This window comes from Alexandromys fortis, unplaced genomic scaffold (genome assembly GCF_014885135.2).
Source record: "Alexandromys fortis isolate MF-2015 unplaced genomic scaffold, M_Fortis_MF-2015_v1.1 scaffold_3, whole genome shotgun sequence".
Taxonomy (NCBI): Eukaryota; Metazoa; Chordata; class Mammalia; order Rodentia; family Cricetidae; genus Alexandromys; species Alexandromys fortis.
The window spans coordinates 21,792,344-21,810,471 of record NW_026067909.1 but is presented as its reverse complement, the minus strand read 5'-3'; the positions used below and the strand labels follow the sequence as shown (position 1 = coordinate 21,810,471).

At 38.8% G+C, this 18,128-nt stretch overlaps 1 protein-coding gene across 16 annotated transcripts in view; it reads left to right on the top strand.

Moving 5' to 3' along the window:
* Positions 1–18,128, top strand: part of Nrcam (neuronal cell adhesion molecule) — a 252,306-nt gene that overhangs the window by 218,207 nt on the left and 15,971 nt on the right. For 7 of the 16 annotated variants that reach the window (XR_007590848.1, XM_050137361.1, XM_050137359.1 and 4 more), the window contains 4 exons: positions 7,449–7,574; positions 8,778–8,930; positions 14,365–14,496; positions 15,217–15,295. Coding sequence is in view for 15 of the 16 variants with exons in the window: in XM_050137361.1 (XP_049993318.1) it covers positions 7,449–7,574; positions 8,778–8,930; positions 14,365–14,496; positions 15,217–15,295 (490 nt within the window). In the remaining variant the exon portion in view is untranslated. The other 9 variants (XM_050137365.1, XM_050137363.1, XM_050137373.1 and 6 more) reach the window with 3 other exon arrangements.

The following is an 18,128-nucleotide window of genomic DNA, read 5'->3' as shown; positions in this document are numbered from 1 at the left end:
CACTTAACTGCTCTTGCAGAGAACCCGGGTTCGGTTCCTACTTCCCACATGGCGGCTCACAACTGCCTGTCACACCAGCTCCACATCTGATGTTCTCTTCTAGCCTCCACAGGTACCTGGCTTATGTGCAGATAGTGCACATAAGCTCATGCAGATAGACACACATACAAGTAAATAAATACGCCTTTTAAACATATTGAAGCAGGAATAAGAAATAACAACATAATAATTCATCACACTTGAGTGCTAAGTTCAGTGTAACTTTTTTTTTTACCTATACATCCATATATGCTTATACATAATTTTAGTTCTACTTCTGATTCACTGGAAATAATTTGCTTATGTACACATTGATTAAAAATTTCTAGCAGGAAATGTAAGACAAATAAGTAGTATACTTATTTTATGCTTAACAAAGAAATGGATTCTAGTATGTCATCTGTAGAGAAAGCAAAAAATTTCTCATTAAATTGAATATTTTCAAAAGTGATTCATAATGTTTTGGTTTAATTAAAAGGATCAAGAATAGTATAAAGCGAGGCTAAAGAGGTAGCCCAGGGGTTAAGAGCACTTTTTGTCTTACAGAGGTTCAGTTCCCAGCACTCACATGAGAGCTCACAACCATCAGTAAATCCCGTTCTGCTGCCCTCTTCTGGTCTGGGTTGGGAGCCAGGCACGCATGAAGTGCTCATACATATGCAGGCAAAACATTCACACATGTAAAATAAAATAAATCCTAAAAGTATTTAAGTATTATAAAATACTTTCTGGTTTTGCATGTCTCCAAATTGTGAAGTTGCTTAAGGACTGGATCATCTCGTTGGGTGTCCTCTATAGCTTCTATATAGCATATGAAATTAAAATTTCATATCTAAAAATGGGTCAAACGTCCTAAGCTGTCTTAGAATAATGCACCGTAAGTAATGTTTATATCGGATATTGGGTAAGTGTGGGGACAGCAATGCATTTTTTTTTGTCCCTGTGCCTTTTATAACAGGCTTCATTCCGCTTGCATGCCTTAGAATTTTAATAAGTGCTTTTTTATATGGCTGTAGATGCTCCTGGATGTGTTACATCTAACTATATAGTGTCCTGTTTCTGTTTCCCTTCATTAAGCTGGTATTCTTCCACCTGATGTAGGTGCAGGCAAAGGTAAAATGATTCATCTGCATGACTTTCTACCTGTGTGCACTTTGCAATGTTAAAATGTGGGGAACTGCAGCATGGGTAAAAATGAGAAAATGAAACATGCTCAGAACCACCAAAAGGAGAGGATCTGAGCTGATCATGGCTTTGAAATTAATTTCTACATGGTTTTATAATAGAAAGTCACGTGTTTAATTCTCCCCAAATTCTTTTCTCAAGACTTATCCCTGGTGCAAATCCTGATCTTAGATTGTAAGAATATGATTTTGGTTAGATTTGGGACAAAAACTGCTAACTTGTCACAGATCCACATGACCACGCCACAGGTCAGGAATTCTAGTACTGGATGACAGACACAGACCAGCTGGGTTTCCTATGGCCATCTGACCTGGCCGCACTCCTAGACAACACTGTGTACACACACACCCTCAATAGCATCACAACACGCTGTCCTTCCAAGCTTTGACTTAGCAGTGCCTAGAGCTGATCCGAGACTGAGTCTCTACGAGTGACTGAGTCGGCCTGCATGGTGTGCACAACTGTCTCACTCCACCCTGTCTCCTCCACTGCTCAAGTCTCCCTTCCTGAGCTCTAACCAGTGCTCTCCAGTGGGTGGCATCCCTTCCTCTTTAGTTCCCACAGCCCTCTGTGTCCCAAACACTTGCTGGGAGAATGGTGTTTGATCACTTGTGATGTATCTTCCACCTGTGGCAGTACCACAGCACCCACCCCCATCTTTGATCCCTGGCTATTGGTCCACCAGGGTCGGCTTTTAGGGGCAGCTATGTTCCTGCCTCCCTGAGCTGTTTCCAAGTGAGGCAGAGAAGTAGCCACAGTCAGGACTTGCCTTGGGCTGTAATAGACTGGATGAGTGTGCATAGCAGTGAAGGAAAAGAACAAGAGAGCCAGGGGGTCTTGTCTTAAGTGTGTCCACTATTGTGAGTTTAGACTTATGCTTAATTTTTATTATAAAATCTGCTTATATTCAAAACCTTGGTGAATTACAAAATGTATATAAGGTGGATTTTGGAGTCACTCTGTTTTATAGGCACATCTCTCTTCTTGGATAATTATCAACTAAAACGATGGGTAGTTTTATGGGAAATTAGGCTATGTCACTTTAACTCAAGACTCCCTCTGAAAGCCCGATTGCCTCTCCTATGTGACAAGCATGTCCCTGTGGCCATGGCCAATGCCAACCAAGAACTTGTATTTCCTTGGGGCTGACAATGAAGCAAGTCTGAGCTCCCCACTGGTCATATTTATGAATTATTTTTAAAAAGAAACTCAAACTAAATACATCTTTATTAATAGTTTTGTTTTTCATTTGGTTGTAATAAATTCAACTGTGGACAAGGAATATAAGAAAAAAACCAAAAGTAGAATTAACAATTAAACAGATGCAAATTAAGTCCTCAGTGTGAAATCGAATGGGTATCAGATAATAAAAGGAATAATATTTAGATAAGAAAAATGATGAACCTGATGTAATTTTTGGTATTTTAATAGTGCAATATTAATGCTGTTTATATAAAATGATATTTTACCATAGTGATATTTAAATTCAATTTGTAATTTTGAATTTTTCTTCCAAGGTATTTTTTTTCAGTCTAACAATGATGAATTAAAGTGGCCAACTGATCACTTCTCAAGTGATAATAGAGACTGACCCCAGGGATTTGCACATGCTTAGAGTTTTCCTTTTATTTCCTCAGTATGATTAAGTCAGCAGAGAATATTAAGGATCTTCAGGAGCTTATTCTGATCCACTCCCTTGTCTGATTTAGTATTTTTGCATCAATGATTATGAGAGAAAATAGCCTGTAATCCTCTTTATTTGTTCTATCTTTGTGTGGCTTAGATATCAAGGCAACTGTAGTCTCATAAGAAGAATTTGGCATTGTTTCTTCTGTTTCTATTGTGTGGAACAATTTGAGTGGTATTGGTATTAGATTTCCTTTGAAATTCTGGTAGAATTCTGTGCTGAGATCATCTAATTCTAAGTTTTATTATTATTATTTTGGTGGGGAAACTTTTAATGACTGTTTCTATTTCCTTAGCTCTATTGAAATTGTTTATCTGGTCTTGATTTAACTTTGGTATGTGGAGCCTATGAAGAAATTGTCTATTTCTTTTAGATTTCCCAATTCTGTTTAGTACATGTTTTTGAAATATGATTCAGTAAGTCTCCTCTGAATTTTCGCAGTATCTGTTGTTATATCCCCCTTTTGGTTTCAGATTTTGTTAATTCAGGTATTCCCTCTCTTCCTTTTTGTTGCTTTGTATAGGGATTTGTCTACCTTGTTGATTTCCTCAAAGAGCCAACTCTTTGTTTCATTGATTCTTTGCACTGTTCTCTTTGTTTCTGTTTTATTGATTTCAACCCTGAGTTTGGTTATTTCTTGCCATATACTCCTCTTGTGTGTGTTTTCTTTTTTATTCTAGAGCTTTCAGTTGTGCTGTTAAGTTGCTAGTGTGAGATTTCTCCAAATTCTTTATGTAGACACTTAGTACTGTGTATTTTCCTCTTAGCATTGATTTCATGGTGTCCCATAAGTTTGGGTATGTTATGCATTCATTTTCATTAAATTCTAGGAAGACTTTAATTTCTTTATTTTTTTCTTTGACCCAGTGGTAGTTCAGTTGAGAGTTATTTAGTTTTCATGAGTTTCTAGGCTTTATGTGATTTGTGTTGTTGTTGAACTCCAACTTCAATCTATGCTGATTGGATAAGATACAGGGTGTTATTCCATTTTTTTTGTATTTGTTGAGATTTGCTTTGTGACCAAGTATGTAGTCAGTTTTAGAGAAGGTTCCATAAGGTTCTGAGAAAGAGGTATATTATTTTGTATTTGGGTAAATTATTCTGTAAATATCTAAGTCCATAGCATCTGTTAGTTCCCTTATTTTTTTGTTTAGTTTCTGTCTGGAATAACTATTTATTGGTGTGAGTGGGGCATTGAAGTCTCCCACTATTAATATGAGGTTTGATATGTGATTTAAACTTTAGTAATGTTTCTTTTATAAGTGTGGGTACCCTTGTATTTGGTAGATAGCTGATCAGAATTGAGAATTCATCTTGATGCATTTGTCCTTTGATGAATATGAAATGTCCTTCTCTAGCTCTTTTGATTAATTTTAGTTTGAAGTCTATTTTGTTAGATATTAAGAAAGTTACACTGGCTTGCTTCTTAGGTCCACTTGATTAGAATTTTTTTCCGAATCCTTTATTCTGTCCTTGAAGTTGAGGTGTATTTCTTGTATGATGCAGAAGAATGAATACTGTTTTCAGATCCATTCTGTTAGCTTGTGTATTTTTAGTAGTGAATTTAGTCCATTGATATTAAGAGATGTTAATGACCAGTGATTCTTAATTCCTGTTATTGTTTTGGTTTTGGTGGTGGTGGTGGTAGTGTGTGTGTTTTTCCTTCTTTGTGTTTTGCTGGTGTGATGTTATCTATTGCCTGTGTTTTTGTGGGTGCAGCGAACTTTCTTGGGTTGCATGTTCTGTTGCTGAGTGTATTCTTACACTGGAGATTTTGCATCTGTTCTCCCAAATGGTGTGGGTTGTACCTGTGCCTGTGGAGTCTGCTAGAGCTGCAGGGCAGAGTTGGTCACAGGCTGATGATGAGGTGGGTGGGATTGGGCAGTAGAGTGGGTCTTGGAGGAACATAATCCAGTGGTGTGGTGGCAGTGGTGGTCTTTCAACTGCTGGCTTCTGGGGACTGCCAAAATATATCTGTCTCAAAATTGGAAGTTCATACCCTTTGATTACCATTTTCCAATTTTCTCACCCCGCTCCAGCTTCTAGCAGTTACCTTTCTGCACTATTTTTGTTTGACTGGTTTAGATTCCATATATAATTAGGAATTTTTCTTTCTGCATTTGGTTTATTTCATATAGCATAATGACCTTTGATTTGCTATGCTGCAGATAGGACTTTCTTCTTTTGTAAGACTGCATAATATTCCTTCATTATATGCCAGTCACCATTACCTGCCCATCTGTCATTAGTTTCCCTGTCTTGATTCTCAAAGAGTGCTTCAGTGAGCACAGGGGGACTGAAACATCTCCAGGACGCTAATTTCATTCCAGGAAAGCTGGGAATAAAAATTTAAATGTCAAAACAATCCAGAGAAGAAATGTGAGGAAGGAAACAGAAATGAATATTTATTTTTAGAGACAGTCTCATGCATTCCACCCAATCTCATCATATAGATGAAACTGACCTTTATCTCTGATCCTCCAGCCTCCACTTTTCTGGTGCTGGCATAATAGTTCTGTGCTACTGAAGTTCTGAATGCTATGAAGGAATATTCATAGACACCACTGTTTTCGAGCTGCCTAGATGACTCATCAGCCAAAGGCACCTGCCACCAAGCTGATGACCTGAGTTCAATTCTCAGAGCTTACATGGTGGAAAGAGAGAACCAATTTCCACAACTTGTTCTCTGACCTCTGAACATGTGCCATGTTGTGTGCATACCTGAGCGCGCACACACACACACACACACACACACACACACAAATTTTTTAAAATTAAGCTTTAACAATGTAGATACCCTTTGTTTAAAATTATTTTGCTATGGTTCTGCTTTCTGAAAACTTTTATTATTCAAGACTAAATTCTTTATTTCTGTGATGTCATAATCATTTTTTTGAGAAATGATTTCTTGTATCCTAAGCTAGCCTTGTATCCTAGAGTGGCCTAGAGCTTGCTGTGTCTCTGAGGACGACCTTGAGCTCCTGACCCCTGAGCTCTGGATGGCAGGAGTGTGCTGCCACACCTGTTTTGATGCCCTGCTGGGGCCACACGTTGAGCATCGTGCACATCGGAAAACACCTTCCCCACTGAGTCCCAGCCCCAAATTCCAGATTATTTTTTTTATAAGAAATTGATTGGTATGTACTAGGCTCTGGCTGGTGATAGTTTACACACAGGCCTATGTAACTCCTTCTCTTGATTATTTTCTTGTTGTTGTCTACTTAAGAAGAAATCTGGGAAAACTAAAATTGTTTCTTTGTAATTCAGAAATCACTTTGCCCTCTGCTATTCCTTTTGCTTACCACAAAATATGAATTGTGATTCAGTTATTTCACAGGCCAAGTGTGTAATTTAACTTCTTTAGTATGCCTTTCAATTTTTTTTATTCCTATTAATTTCATTTGTTCTTAGACAATACCATACATGTATGCAATACACATTTCTCTACCATCCCTCTATAGCCCAAATTCCTCCCCACAGACTGCATTTTGATCCCAGGAAATGCCACTCCTTTACGCAGCACTTAACACAGATCTTCTAAATTATATCACATTTGTGAATTTAACTTTAGAGTCTGATGAAACCTTTCAGTGCTCTCGGATTTCATAGCCCATATAAATTCTCTGGGGTGGCAAAGGCATCTGATCATTTTAGCGTCTGTAGTTCTAACTTTTAGTTGAGGCTATTGGGGTGGCCGGACAGAATTAGCCTGGAGATACTCAACACTTCTACTTACTTCACGTGTGTTTTTTACTCCATTGTAAGCAAATGGGAGCATCATGTAGCTCCTTTAATTTGGAGTTTTAGAAACTGTTCCCTCTGTTATATGCTCTCTAGGAAATGCTGTGTAACCAACACCAGGCAAGACTGTCACTCTCTGGGATGTAGTAGGTCAGCTAGTTCCCGCTCCTTCTATTGCTTCTCAACCTCCAGCAGAGCATAGTTGGCCACCCCCTTTGTCCTTGTTCTTCCTGCGTGCCCTCACTACTCACTATCCCCTAACACATGGGTTTCTCAGCTCCTCGGATTCTCAGTCTGTGACTCAAGACAGGTCAGAAGTCACTACTCTAGAGAATATTCTCTCTCCTCCCAACACACATACTTTGGAGATCTTCACTGAGAAGCTAAATAAAATGTAAAAGTAGCCTGATGGTACCTGGATATCTCTAAACACTCTAATGAATTCTGTACTCAGAACTCTTCATTAACCCCCAATATCTATCAGTAAATGAAGACAGTTATATTTACTGGGACCAGATTAATGCGAAGCAGTTTGCATTACTTAGAAACCATGTACTAGAATTCATAATTTTAATAGCATATGCCATTATTTATGGTTATTATACTATTTTAGTAACTGAGAGAATCTTTCTATAACAAAAAGTGAAGATGCATGAACTCTAAATTGTTTTTTATAATAAATTCTAATATTTTATTTGCACAACTTCCGATTGTTTGATCTTTCAGTCAGTGTGTATGGTGCTGCAATATGATTGTTTGTGTGTTTTGTTTGTTTTGTTTTCTGTTGTGTATTTAGTTCGAGCAGTAAACCCCAGGATCAGCAATCTCTCTGCCGCAGCCGCTGAGACGTATGCCAATATCAGTTGGGAATATGAGGGACCAGAGCATGTGAAGTTTTATGTTGAATATGGTGTAGCAGGCAGTAAGACATGATTTATTACCCTGCTTTCAATTTGGGGGACACATTTTAGGAGACTAAGAATAATGTTTAGGATTTACCATGGGCCACATTGAAAAATAACTTGATCCTACCAAGAGAATCAGCATCCTTAGAATAAAGTCATAGTGAACTGCAAGCCTCTATTTCATATATAAATATGAATATTCTGTTACTAATAGGGTCAGAAGCTCACTGCATGTTATTTTTCATGTCAGAGATCTTTACATTGGTTCTGTAAATATAACATGTAGACAAAAGTAATAACATTTAAGTACACATAACATTTAGGTACACATAAGACAACTTTTTTTTTTTCAATCTGGAATTTCTAGCAGTGGAAATCAAACTGAAAGGAAAGAATTCGTTTTACCCACATTAACCCAGCCAAATTTTAGAGTAAAATGGAAGAAAATCAAAACTGTAGACGCATCTGTTTTGTCTTGTTGTTTCATGTATTCCCGAGTCAGTTCTGTTTGCATATAGCCAAGTCTCCTGGAAGGTGCAGGCGGGCTGAGATTCCAGTGACTCATGAGAATCCACCCCTCTCTTAGTGCAGTGGGCTCTGCATGTCACAGGCTGAATGGCCAATGAATGCTTGCATAAACATCTGACAAAATGCTCGACACCATTCAACTTCCTGTTCAGGCCTTTATCGGGCAAATACGTGTTTTTTGCAAACAACCATCCCTTCGGAAAAAGCAATACTTGGGAAATGTTGAATCTGTAACTTGGATATAAAAGGCATTTAAATTTACCAAAAGATTCATCTTACGAATCTTTATAAACATTTCCCATAGTTCACTGTAGCTACTTAATTTGTAATAGTTATTAATGCAAACATCTTGGGAGAAATTCAGCCATTTTGTGAGACAAGAGCAGAAGCGGCAGTATTCTTTGTATCAAAAACATTACTGGCCAGGATGGGATTTGTGCATTTGTTTACACACTAGGTGTCCAATAGGTTTCTCTTTGAGGGTATTTTCACTTAGTTCCTCATTTTAAGTGATTTATTTGACACAATTAGATCTTTAATAATCTAAATTGATACATTTACTCACACTAGGGGTTTTAATCTTTACTTAAGAGACAATTTTCCTTTCGTAAAGAATTAAGTAACTTCTGGTCCTTGAAATGTTCAAATTTCTTTTTTGTTTGTTTGTTTTTGTTTTTGCAACATTTCCATAGGCAAAGAAGAATGGAGGAAGGAACTTGTAAATGGTTCTCGAAGCTTCTTTGGGTTAAAGGGTCTCATGCCAGGAACAGCATACAAAGTGCGAGTTGGTGCTGAGGGGGACTCTGGTTTTGTGAGTTCAGAGGATGTGTTTGAGACAGGCCCAGGTGAGGCACACACCACCCCAGTTCTGGCTCATGCTCAGGAGTAGAAGACAACAGACACTCTAGTCAGAGGCTGGTGTGGGTGGAGTTCGCAGGGCTGTGGATGTCATGTGTGGGGCCCTGTTGGGTTGGGAATTTGCATTTTAATTATGTTTGGCTTCTTTCATTAAATGAATTACAAAATTGGGAAGATCCCTTTTCAACTACCTTCTTGACCACAACCATTTAAAAGACTGAAGTATAATTTTCACTTACATTATGTAGATAATTCAATTTATAATAATTTCCATATTTAAAATTTCCCTGAATTAAATTGACATTAATGTCTGAAATACTTTTTAGTTTGGAATTATATCTAAGAGAGTAAAAATTCTTTATATCACAATGGATTATAACCCAGCAGAACCCTCCAACTTGGTTAGATGATCAATACAGTGTTATTAAGTTTATACAAAAGAAATTCTATAAATCTGATATTGTATTTTATTGCAAAAGTTGCCTGTTTATATGTGTTTTAGTTTTGTTAATACTATTCAGAGTTTGCTAGGATAAAAGCAAAGTTTTAAAAAGATTATAAAATGTAAATAAGAATAATATTTACTTATATATTTAAATAATATTTATTATTTAAATATTTACTGCCAGTATAGAAAATAATCTCTCAGATTGAAGCAGGAACCGTTTGGTGTGTGTTCATCCTATGATTCATACATCCATCTTCTGCTGAGTCATGTCACACCTTCTTGAGGAGATGTTACATACCTATGCCTGTAGGAACCAAAGACAAGATGGAGTGTCTAGTTGAATTAGCAAAACATGGTTTTTAAAGTAATTTCTTATCATTTAAAAATACTCACCCAGGAAAAGTTTTTTAAAAGAGAGAGAAACCAAACTTAGTACTAAATAATTTACCAAGTAAGTCTTTCTAAAGATACATCTGCTAAAGTCAGCATGTTTTAAGAAAATTCCTGTTATTCGGCTCCTTCTATTTCCTATCCATTTACATACATAGTTTAGGAAAGGAATTAATTCTGAAAGGGGGGCTTCTGAATAACTCGGCTCGGCAAGACTTTGCTTGTTGTTACTGGTGACTATTAATTTCAGAATGCGAGAAGCTAGACTGGGAATCACATACAGAATTTAGTCAGCCTACTGCACGACACGCAAGTGCTTTTCTCCTTCCATCCCTACAGCATCTCCCTAAAGTGAGGACTGGGACCGCCCCTTGCACCATGAGCCAGTCTTCAGTGACAGCTGCAGTACGGTAGCCGGGACCAGAAGTCTGACCTTCCAGTCCCAGAGAGAGGTCCCGGTCACAGCCATGTACAGAGTTGCAGAGGCATACCTCTGAAGGACCAGGTTGTCTCCGAAACAGTGGATTCAATGAGCCTTCATACTTCCTTATTGGGCTTTTCTAAGCCTCTAAGGCATGCATGTCCTCCCAAATTACAGATTAATTGAATTCACTTCCAAAATTAGCTCACATCATGTTTGTCGTTTTGCAAAACCAAAGATGTCTCATTTTAAAAAAAAATATATTTTCCTCATTGGGAGATGTTTACCATCCCAGCGGCATGTGCTAGTTTTATTCAAGATGAGTGAGTGGAACGAGAGGGACACGGGACATTACTGTAAGCCACTGATAGTGTTAGGATGAGGCACGACCTTTTACTTACTCACTGACAACTAGAAAGAGCAGTTTTGATAGTTCTAGTAATGACCCAAAATAACAAATCCCCTCCTCCCAAGGGGCAGGGCTCTGTCCTTAGGGTCATAAAATGTATTCCATGTAAACACTCTCTCTGCTACTCTGACTGTCTTCCCGCACTAGGTTGATTCCTCAAAGCCTAGGGCATCAACATTCAATAGGGAAGCAAAGCATTTGGCTAAGTCTTGACTCTGTCCGTGGGCTGCGTTCCAGGTGGGCTGCGTTCCAGGAACTCAACTTTTCCTGCAGAGTTCTCAGTACATGGTATTATCTCCACCTTTGAAGTCTGTGACTAGGATACCACTGCCTGTGCCAGGCAGCACACACTGAGACAGAAGGCCGCAGGACCGTGGGGAGCCTGGTGCTCTGCTCTGTTCCTGCCCCATCTCTCCCCCACACTGCCCTTCTGGCCTCCTTATACATCACCCCTCAGTTGTGGAGCCCCTCTCTTCCATCATCAGGGACTTAAGACAGATCCGTTCTTGGGCCCAACTCGTTTCTGTTGATTCTTCAGGCTTTTGTCAAGTTCATTCTTTCCATTTCTGACTGTTTTAACTGGACAGAACATTTCCATGCTTTGCGAATTCTTCATAAATAGTAATCATATATCTCCCTCTATGATTTGGAGGACCAAAGAACACTTTCCTCAGAGATATCCCACCTTGCAGCACAGGCTATCCATGTCACCCCAAGCAAAATAAGAACAGCAAACTGTTCTGAAACTTCTAGGCATCAAGGCAAGCCTCTTCACTTCTCTGCCTTATTTTGTATTTGAATACTCCTTATATGTGTTAGTTTAATTATCACCTTGCCAATAATTCAAGCATATGTTTTAACTATAGAAATTCCAGATGAAAAGAAAATCTACTTTCCCTTTATAAGTAATACCCACCTATGTCAGTGGCCTCTTCCTTTGCTGTGACCTGACAGGATATAACTGAGGAAGGAAGGATTTATTTTGGTCAGTGGTTAAGAGTCCAGTTTATCAAGGCGGTGACAGCAGAGTGAGGGGAGTAGCAAGTGGCTATTGCAACAGGGCCTGAGGCTGCTTGCTCACAACTTGGCAGACCAGAATTCGGGCAGTTAGGATTGGGGGACGAGACAATACAACTCCAAGACCTATCTTTGCTGACCTACACTTTCTTCAGCAACATTTTACCTCTTAAAGATTTGAAAACCTCCCAAAAGAGCAACAGCAGCTGGGGACCACGTGTTCAAACACTTGGGTCTATGAGAGTTACTTCACAGTCAAACCCCTTTTTCTAAGAAGGAAAATGCCCTAGGTTTCACCTGTGTCTGTCTGTTTCCGTCTATGTATGTATGTATGTATGTATGTATGAATGTATGTATGTATGTATGAATGTATACACCTGCTCACTTGTTATGATTGGCTAGTCTTAAGTAATAGATCGGAGAAATGCCAAGCACTCTTTTCTTTGATATAAAAGCAAAAATTCAAAGTTAACATGAAAATCTTTGGCCAGCTATCCAGGGAGCAGCCAGTTTTGCACAGCTACTCAGGAGTAGCTGCTGGGAAGTGGTTCAGTTGTAAAAGCCTCCATTTGTGGAAGGCAGTGTCAGCGCTAACTCTTGAGCATCTCACATTTTTATTCCACCAGTCTTCTTTGATTTAATGAAAGATATAGATGCTGAAACTATTTATAACAATGCCATAATTCATTAGGCATCCTATAATCAAGGACTCCCATGATTCGGATAACTTTTGTCATGTGGTTTGGGACTCAGTTTTGAATAAAAGTGTGCAGAGATCTTGTACAAATTGCCAAGACTACTTTTCCAAAGAGAATTTAATGGAGTTTTCCAATAATTTGCCTATTATATATTCAGACATTTCTGGATTCGGTGTCTGGACATGTTTTCAGGAATGCATTATATCAGGACAGTTAAAAAATCTTAGTAGCATGCTCACTAACTGAAGCTAGACAGGACAGACAGACATTAGGTCCCTTCCATCTCTTGGGGCATCTCTTGTTCTCACCCTCTCTGGCTTTGGGATTATCATAATGCCCATCTCAGAGGACTTTTGTGAGGATTAAAAGAGATCCATCCTGCCTTCAGTACAGTTCTTAGCACAGAAGAGTGGTCCAAGTTGTTAGCTGTTGTTATCATCATCACTACCACCACCACCATCATCATCACCACTGACATCATCATCACCATCCCCACAGCCACCGCCATCACCACCACCACTGACATCATCATTACCACCATTGACTTCGTCATCAGCAAGACCACTGCCATCACCACCACCACCACCACCATCACTACCACCACCACTGATGTCATCATCACTACTGCCACCACTGTGACATGTGTATGAAAGCCAGAGCTGTTTGTACTCAAGTTCTACATGTGCCTGGTTACAGTACAGCTCAAAAAAACCCTCTGAATAATGAGACAGAGAGGGGCTTTTGGCCTTCAGTTTATGTTCCAAATAATATATTTCCATTTCGATCGTATCTCTTAAACATATCTCCAGACGTTGTTTTACATTTCATTTCACACTTGATTTCAACCATCCCCTCCCCCCCCCCCGCCTGTGGCAAAAATGACACAATGCGATGCTACTTTCGGTGCCTATGGGAAACCTGGGTTGTGATTATTTCTGCATCCAGAGACCATGCACATCTAACCCAATGGTGAAACTTTTTCAGAAGAAACTCAGATTAAAGGCACACTATAGGCATATGTATGGATGCAGAAGAATAAAACCTTTTATGTCGTTTATGGTTAAAAAGAAAAAGCAAAGGTCTTTAATAAAGGGTTCATGCAAACATTTAAACCCATCTTCGTGGGTATGTCTGAGTAGCCACTGATACTGCACTTTGTCCATTGTTGCTGACACTTTTTCATAAAACCTGAACCATTCTTATGGGCTTTGCATACTATGAGTAGCTGAATAAAAAAGTTTCACATCATTTACTCAGACAGAATAGATGGAGAAATAAAGAATTGTATGCATGTAAATGAGTATTTTCTCTTCAAACTCTTAATTTATTCCAATAATGATTCTGTTGATCAAATATATTTTGAGGTTCTTTGGATAATAGAGCCCAGACAATAACAATTACTGATACTTTGAGAATAGATTTAATATTCTCAGGATTTCCATTCAGAAATGGAGGTGTTGTGTAAAATAATGGTTCTGGTGTTCATCGGTGGCTTTCTTGCATGGGCCATTTTCTTTTCTTTTCTCTCCCCCCCCCCTTTGTTTTTTTGAGATTTCTAAACACTGAAAAAAGAACTTCATTCTTTCACTGATATTTTAGTCTTCCAAGGTAGTTTCTTTTGAAGAGAAAATACTCCATTAGATGTATGCATTCTCTTTTGTTTAAAATTCAATTTTATATTCCTTTCATACATCATATCCACTTTACACTCCCAAATAATAGATTTTAATTGGTTTGAAAATGTAGTTCTACTGACAGTGTGTAGCTGCAGTAAGTGTGAATCTAGTGTTTATCAGGGTGCGGCAGCATTTAATCTCATTAACATCGGGATTTCTCTAGTTCAATGTTTACATAATGAAGCCTTTTTAAAGTTAAGTTTGTCATTTCTCTACGATGATTGACAGATTCCAATTTGGAATCCTGTGAAAAGTAAATAAAGGCCCATATACTGTGGCAACTGTTTTTTAATGAAGAGACCAGCATGGAACTGACCTTGGCATTAACCCATTCCTTCTGCTGCCATTGGTTTGTTTTGCAGCGATGGCAAGCCGGCAAGTGGATATTGCGACCCAGGGCTGGTTCATAGGTCTAATGTGTGCCGTCGCACTCCTCATCTTAATTTTGCTGATCGTTTGCTTCGTCAGAAGAAACAAGGGTGGTAAATATCCAGGTAAGAAGGATTTAAAACGTTTTCTAATGCTGCTGATTTACCTGCTAAACTGAAAAGAATAATGGAGATAGGAAAAGGCACAGCGTACCTTCTTAGAGCCATACGATGAATTTCTTGGTCAAACCATTTTGACCCCTCTTTATATTGTGGAGACTATCACGGGTCCTAGGGTGCATGGAGAAATATGTCAGTTAGTTCTCCAAGGAAGCCTGTTTCCATAGGACCCAAAAGGTTATAAATACTGAAGTAGGACCTAACATCACTTTAAAGGAGAAGAAGGGGACAGCGTGTACAATTTTCAGAATACAAGAACTGGTGTGACATTGCATTATGGTCCCTGCAAGGTTGATGAATTCCTGTCTTCTTGACTTGACCATTTCATCCTCTGATTAAAAACATTAATTTTTTAAAACACTACATAAGAGCATGTTTACAAAAATGTTTGTCACCATCAATATGCTCATAAATAGACTGGAAAATATAGAAGAAATTTGAGAAACTTAAAAATCATTTCTTCATTGGGGAAAAATAACTGAAGTATCTTGATGTGTACATTGATCTAGTAAATATCAAAGCATACTCAAGGCCACATCAGAAACATGTCTGCATGGAATCTACGTATGTAGATATTATCCTTCCTCTACATCTCAGCTCACCCCTGCAAATACTAAATAAGGAAGTTCAGGATCAATGGGTAATGCTGTCCTTCAAACTTTTCAGTTAAAGAGAAGGAGGATGCTCATGCAGACCCTGAAATCCAGCCCATGAAGGAAGATGATGGGACATTTGGAGAGTACAGGTGAGCCCTTGTTCCTTCTGGCCCTGCTTTTCCTGCCCCACTAGACACTACCCTCAGACACTCACTGAGTTCTGAGAACAGGTGACTAGCGGGCCCTGCCTGACAGTTATTAATTTAGAAAAAAAGTCCATGTCAATATATCCTCCTTCTTGATTAAAATATTGTGACTAAAAGCTTGTCATTAAAACATAGGTATCCTTGTAAAAAAAATACTTCCATTGTCGTCATATGTTTAGGATCAGAATATTATCTTTTCTGGAGGCGTGAGCTATGCTGTTCAGTCTAGGATTGTCACTCTGTTGCAGTGAGAACACAAAGAATCCTGCACAGCTCACAGTGTGAGGGAGACATGCATTTATAAAACCAACGTTAGCGGGACTGCCCTCTGCTTCTGTTTCACTTTAGTTTTGAGACCGAATCTCATTATGTAGTTCAGGAAAGCCTGGGATTCAGTACATAGGCCAGGCTGGCTCCAGACTCACAACTCCACTACCTCAGTCTTGTAGGTGTTTCAAGGGAGAGAGAAACTCCACTACCTCAGTCTTGTAGGTGTTTCAAGGGAGAGAGAAAGTGGATGTAAATGTGTGTGCTGGGGACCAAACCCAGAGCTTTACACAGACTAGGCAAGTGCTCTACTTCTGAACTACATGCCCGGCCCCAAGACTTTTTAATCTCAGATTAATAAAAGCGTTTTCTTTAATAAGACCCATCCCCCTGACCTTTAGTCCATAAAATAGGCTATTTTAGAGCTGTTAATGATTAAGAATTGTCACAGCCATTCATGGAGAACATTACCTCAATGAACGCCAATTCTGCAGTCTTAATTTAACTCTATATTAAGAAAAGCATCTAGCACAACCTGTCTACCTTCTTTTAATTCCCTTTACACAAAACTATTCTTGCCTTGATACTTCATGTCTTTCACAGAGAGGAATGATTACTTTAGAACATCACTAAAACCGGAGTAAGTTTTATCATGTATTTAACGCCCTCAAATAACTCTACTTATGGAATACCCTTTATAACTTAGTTTTTGATAACATAAAATATAATCTTCTAAATATATGTGAAGCTCATATTGTGGCTATTTTTATAGAAGAAAATACTTTTAGGTGAAATAAAAGATTCACTATTGTGATATCCAAGGCACCTTTGTAGATAGATATTCGCATCAGGTACTACCTGCCTCTGTATCTCATTTTTGATATTCCCTTGTCAGTATTATTCATAAGGGGACCACGGCCAATGCCAACATAGGAAATGTAAAGTGGATTCAGAAAACCCATGCATTTCAGTATGAGTTTTCACCGCAGCATCCGTGCAGGTGTGAGCTTGTTGGGCCCCCAGTGTCTCAGCACCTACGCTGTTCCCCTTCTCCACAGAAAGAGCCGATAGTTCTCAAAGCTCTCACAATTTCTGTAGTTCAACATACCCTAACAGTGTCTTACAAGGGTTATGGTGATGCCAGGTATTAGGTTTGGAACCGGGAGGGTTTGCAAACCTTAGACAGCACCCACCCACTATGACCAGTTTTCCACAGTGCAGGAGAGCAGCCCCCAGTGTGCATAGCCCTCGGCAAGGGGTCGCACTCTGTCGGGTATAACTCACTTTTCTACCTGTTTCTCCCACGCACAGGTGAGCCGACACTAATTAAAGGACATCCTTGTACAGTTTATGTGACTGACTATGACCTCATACAGGCTATGCACACCATTCCCTTGTTTATTGATATGAAGCTACATCTTCAATATAGAAGAAATACATTTGCATGAATTAGAAATAAGCCATCGTACGTCCATGCATTTTTCACGTTCTGGTGGATTCATATTCTTATCATGCATAAGCAAATGTGGCAATGTACTGCTCATTTCAAAGCCCTCAAAATATCATATAATTGATATTATATTGATGTGCAGCCAAGATCCAGGACAATGTGACTTGGGGTGACTAGTCTAACACCACTAAACCTTGATTTAAGTAAGGATTGTGGCTTATGAACTAGCTTGGAATCAAGAGGCTATTAATTTTTCTTTCAACTTAGCCATTGCCTCCGATTCCTTTATGATACCTAATTTATATCCTTCTCAATTATCATCATGTAGACAAAATTTCTAGCATCCAAACATCTTCATAGGTTTCTTTTTTAGTGCTTTACTCTCTATGAATGAGCCGACAGTTTCCAGCATGGTTCTGTTTTCGGAGCAGTACATAGCAAGTGTCTAGCTCATATCTTCATAGTCATGACTAGATTTACAGCTCTCATTTCTTTGTCTCAGCATTAATTCATACGTGTGCTGTGTCTGTGAAGCGTTTTCAGATTGCTATCTTTGGCTTCTGCCAAAGTTTCTCAGGATATAGAGACTTTCTGTTTGGGCCTATTGAATAGAATAGACATGAAGACAAAAACCCTTGTCGCTCATGTAATGACATTAATCCTGGAGAAGCCAAAGGGGATACAGTTTTGATGGATGTCTTCAACTCAAAGCACAACTCGGAGGTGTGATTTTGAATGAATTTTCAAGTTCGTGAATCATTCATGTGAAAATGCATCTCCCAGATTCCAGGCCATTGTTGTCGATGCGACCTTGGCCTTAGGCACTCAGATATTTCCTCAGCTTTATTCCCGTTGGTTCTTCCCACTTAGGCCCTTTCAATCTGAGAGTCATAATTAATGAAAACGTTCCAACTATTTATGGAGAATTATTTGTTGTAATGGTACATTTGAGTGTTATTCTTTTCCCTAAATCACCGGGGTCCTTTCTCTACTTTGCACCTGCTAGAAGTTTCGAGCTCTGTATTTTTTTATTGAATCTTAGTCTCCAGAATTCTGAAA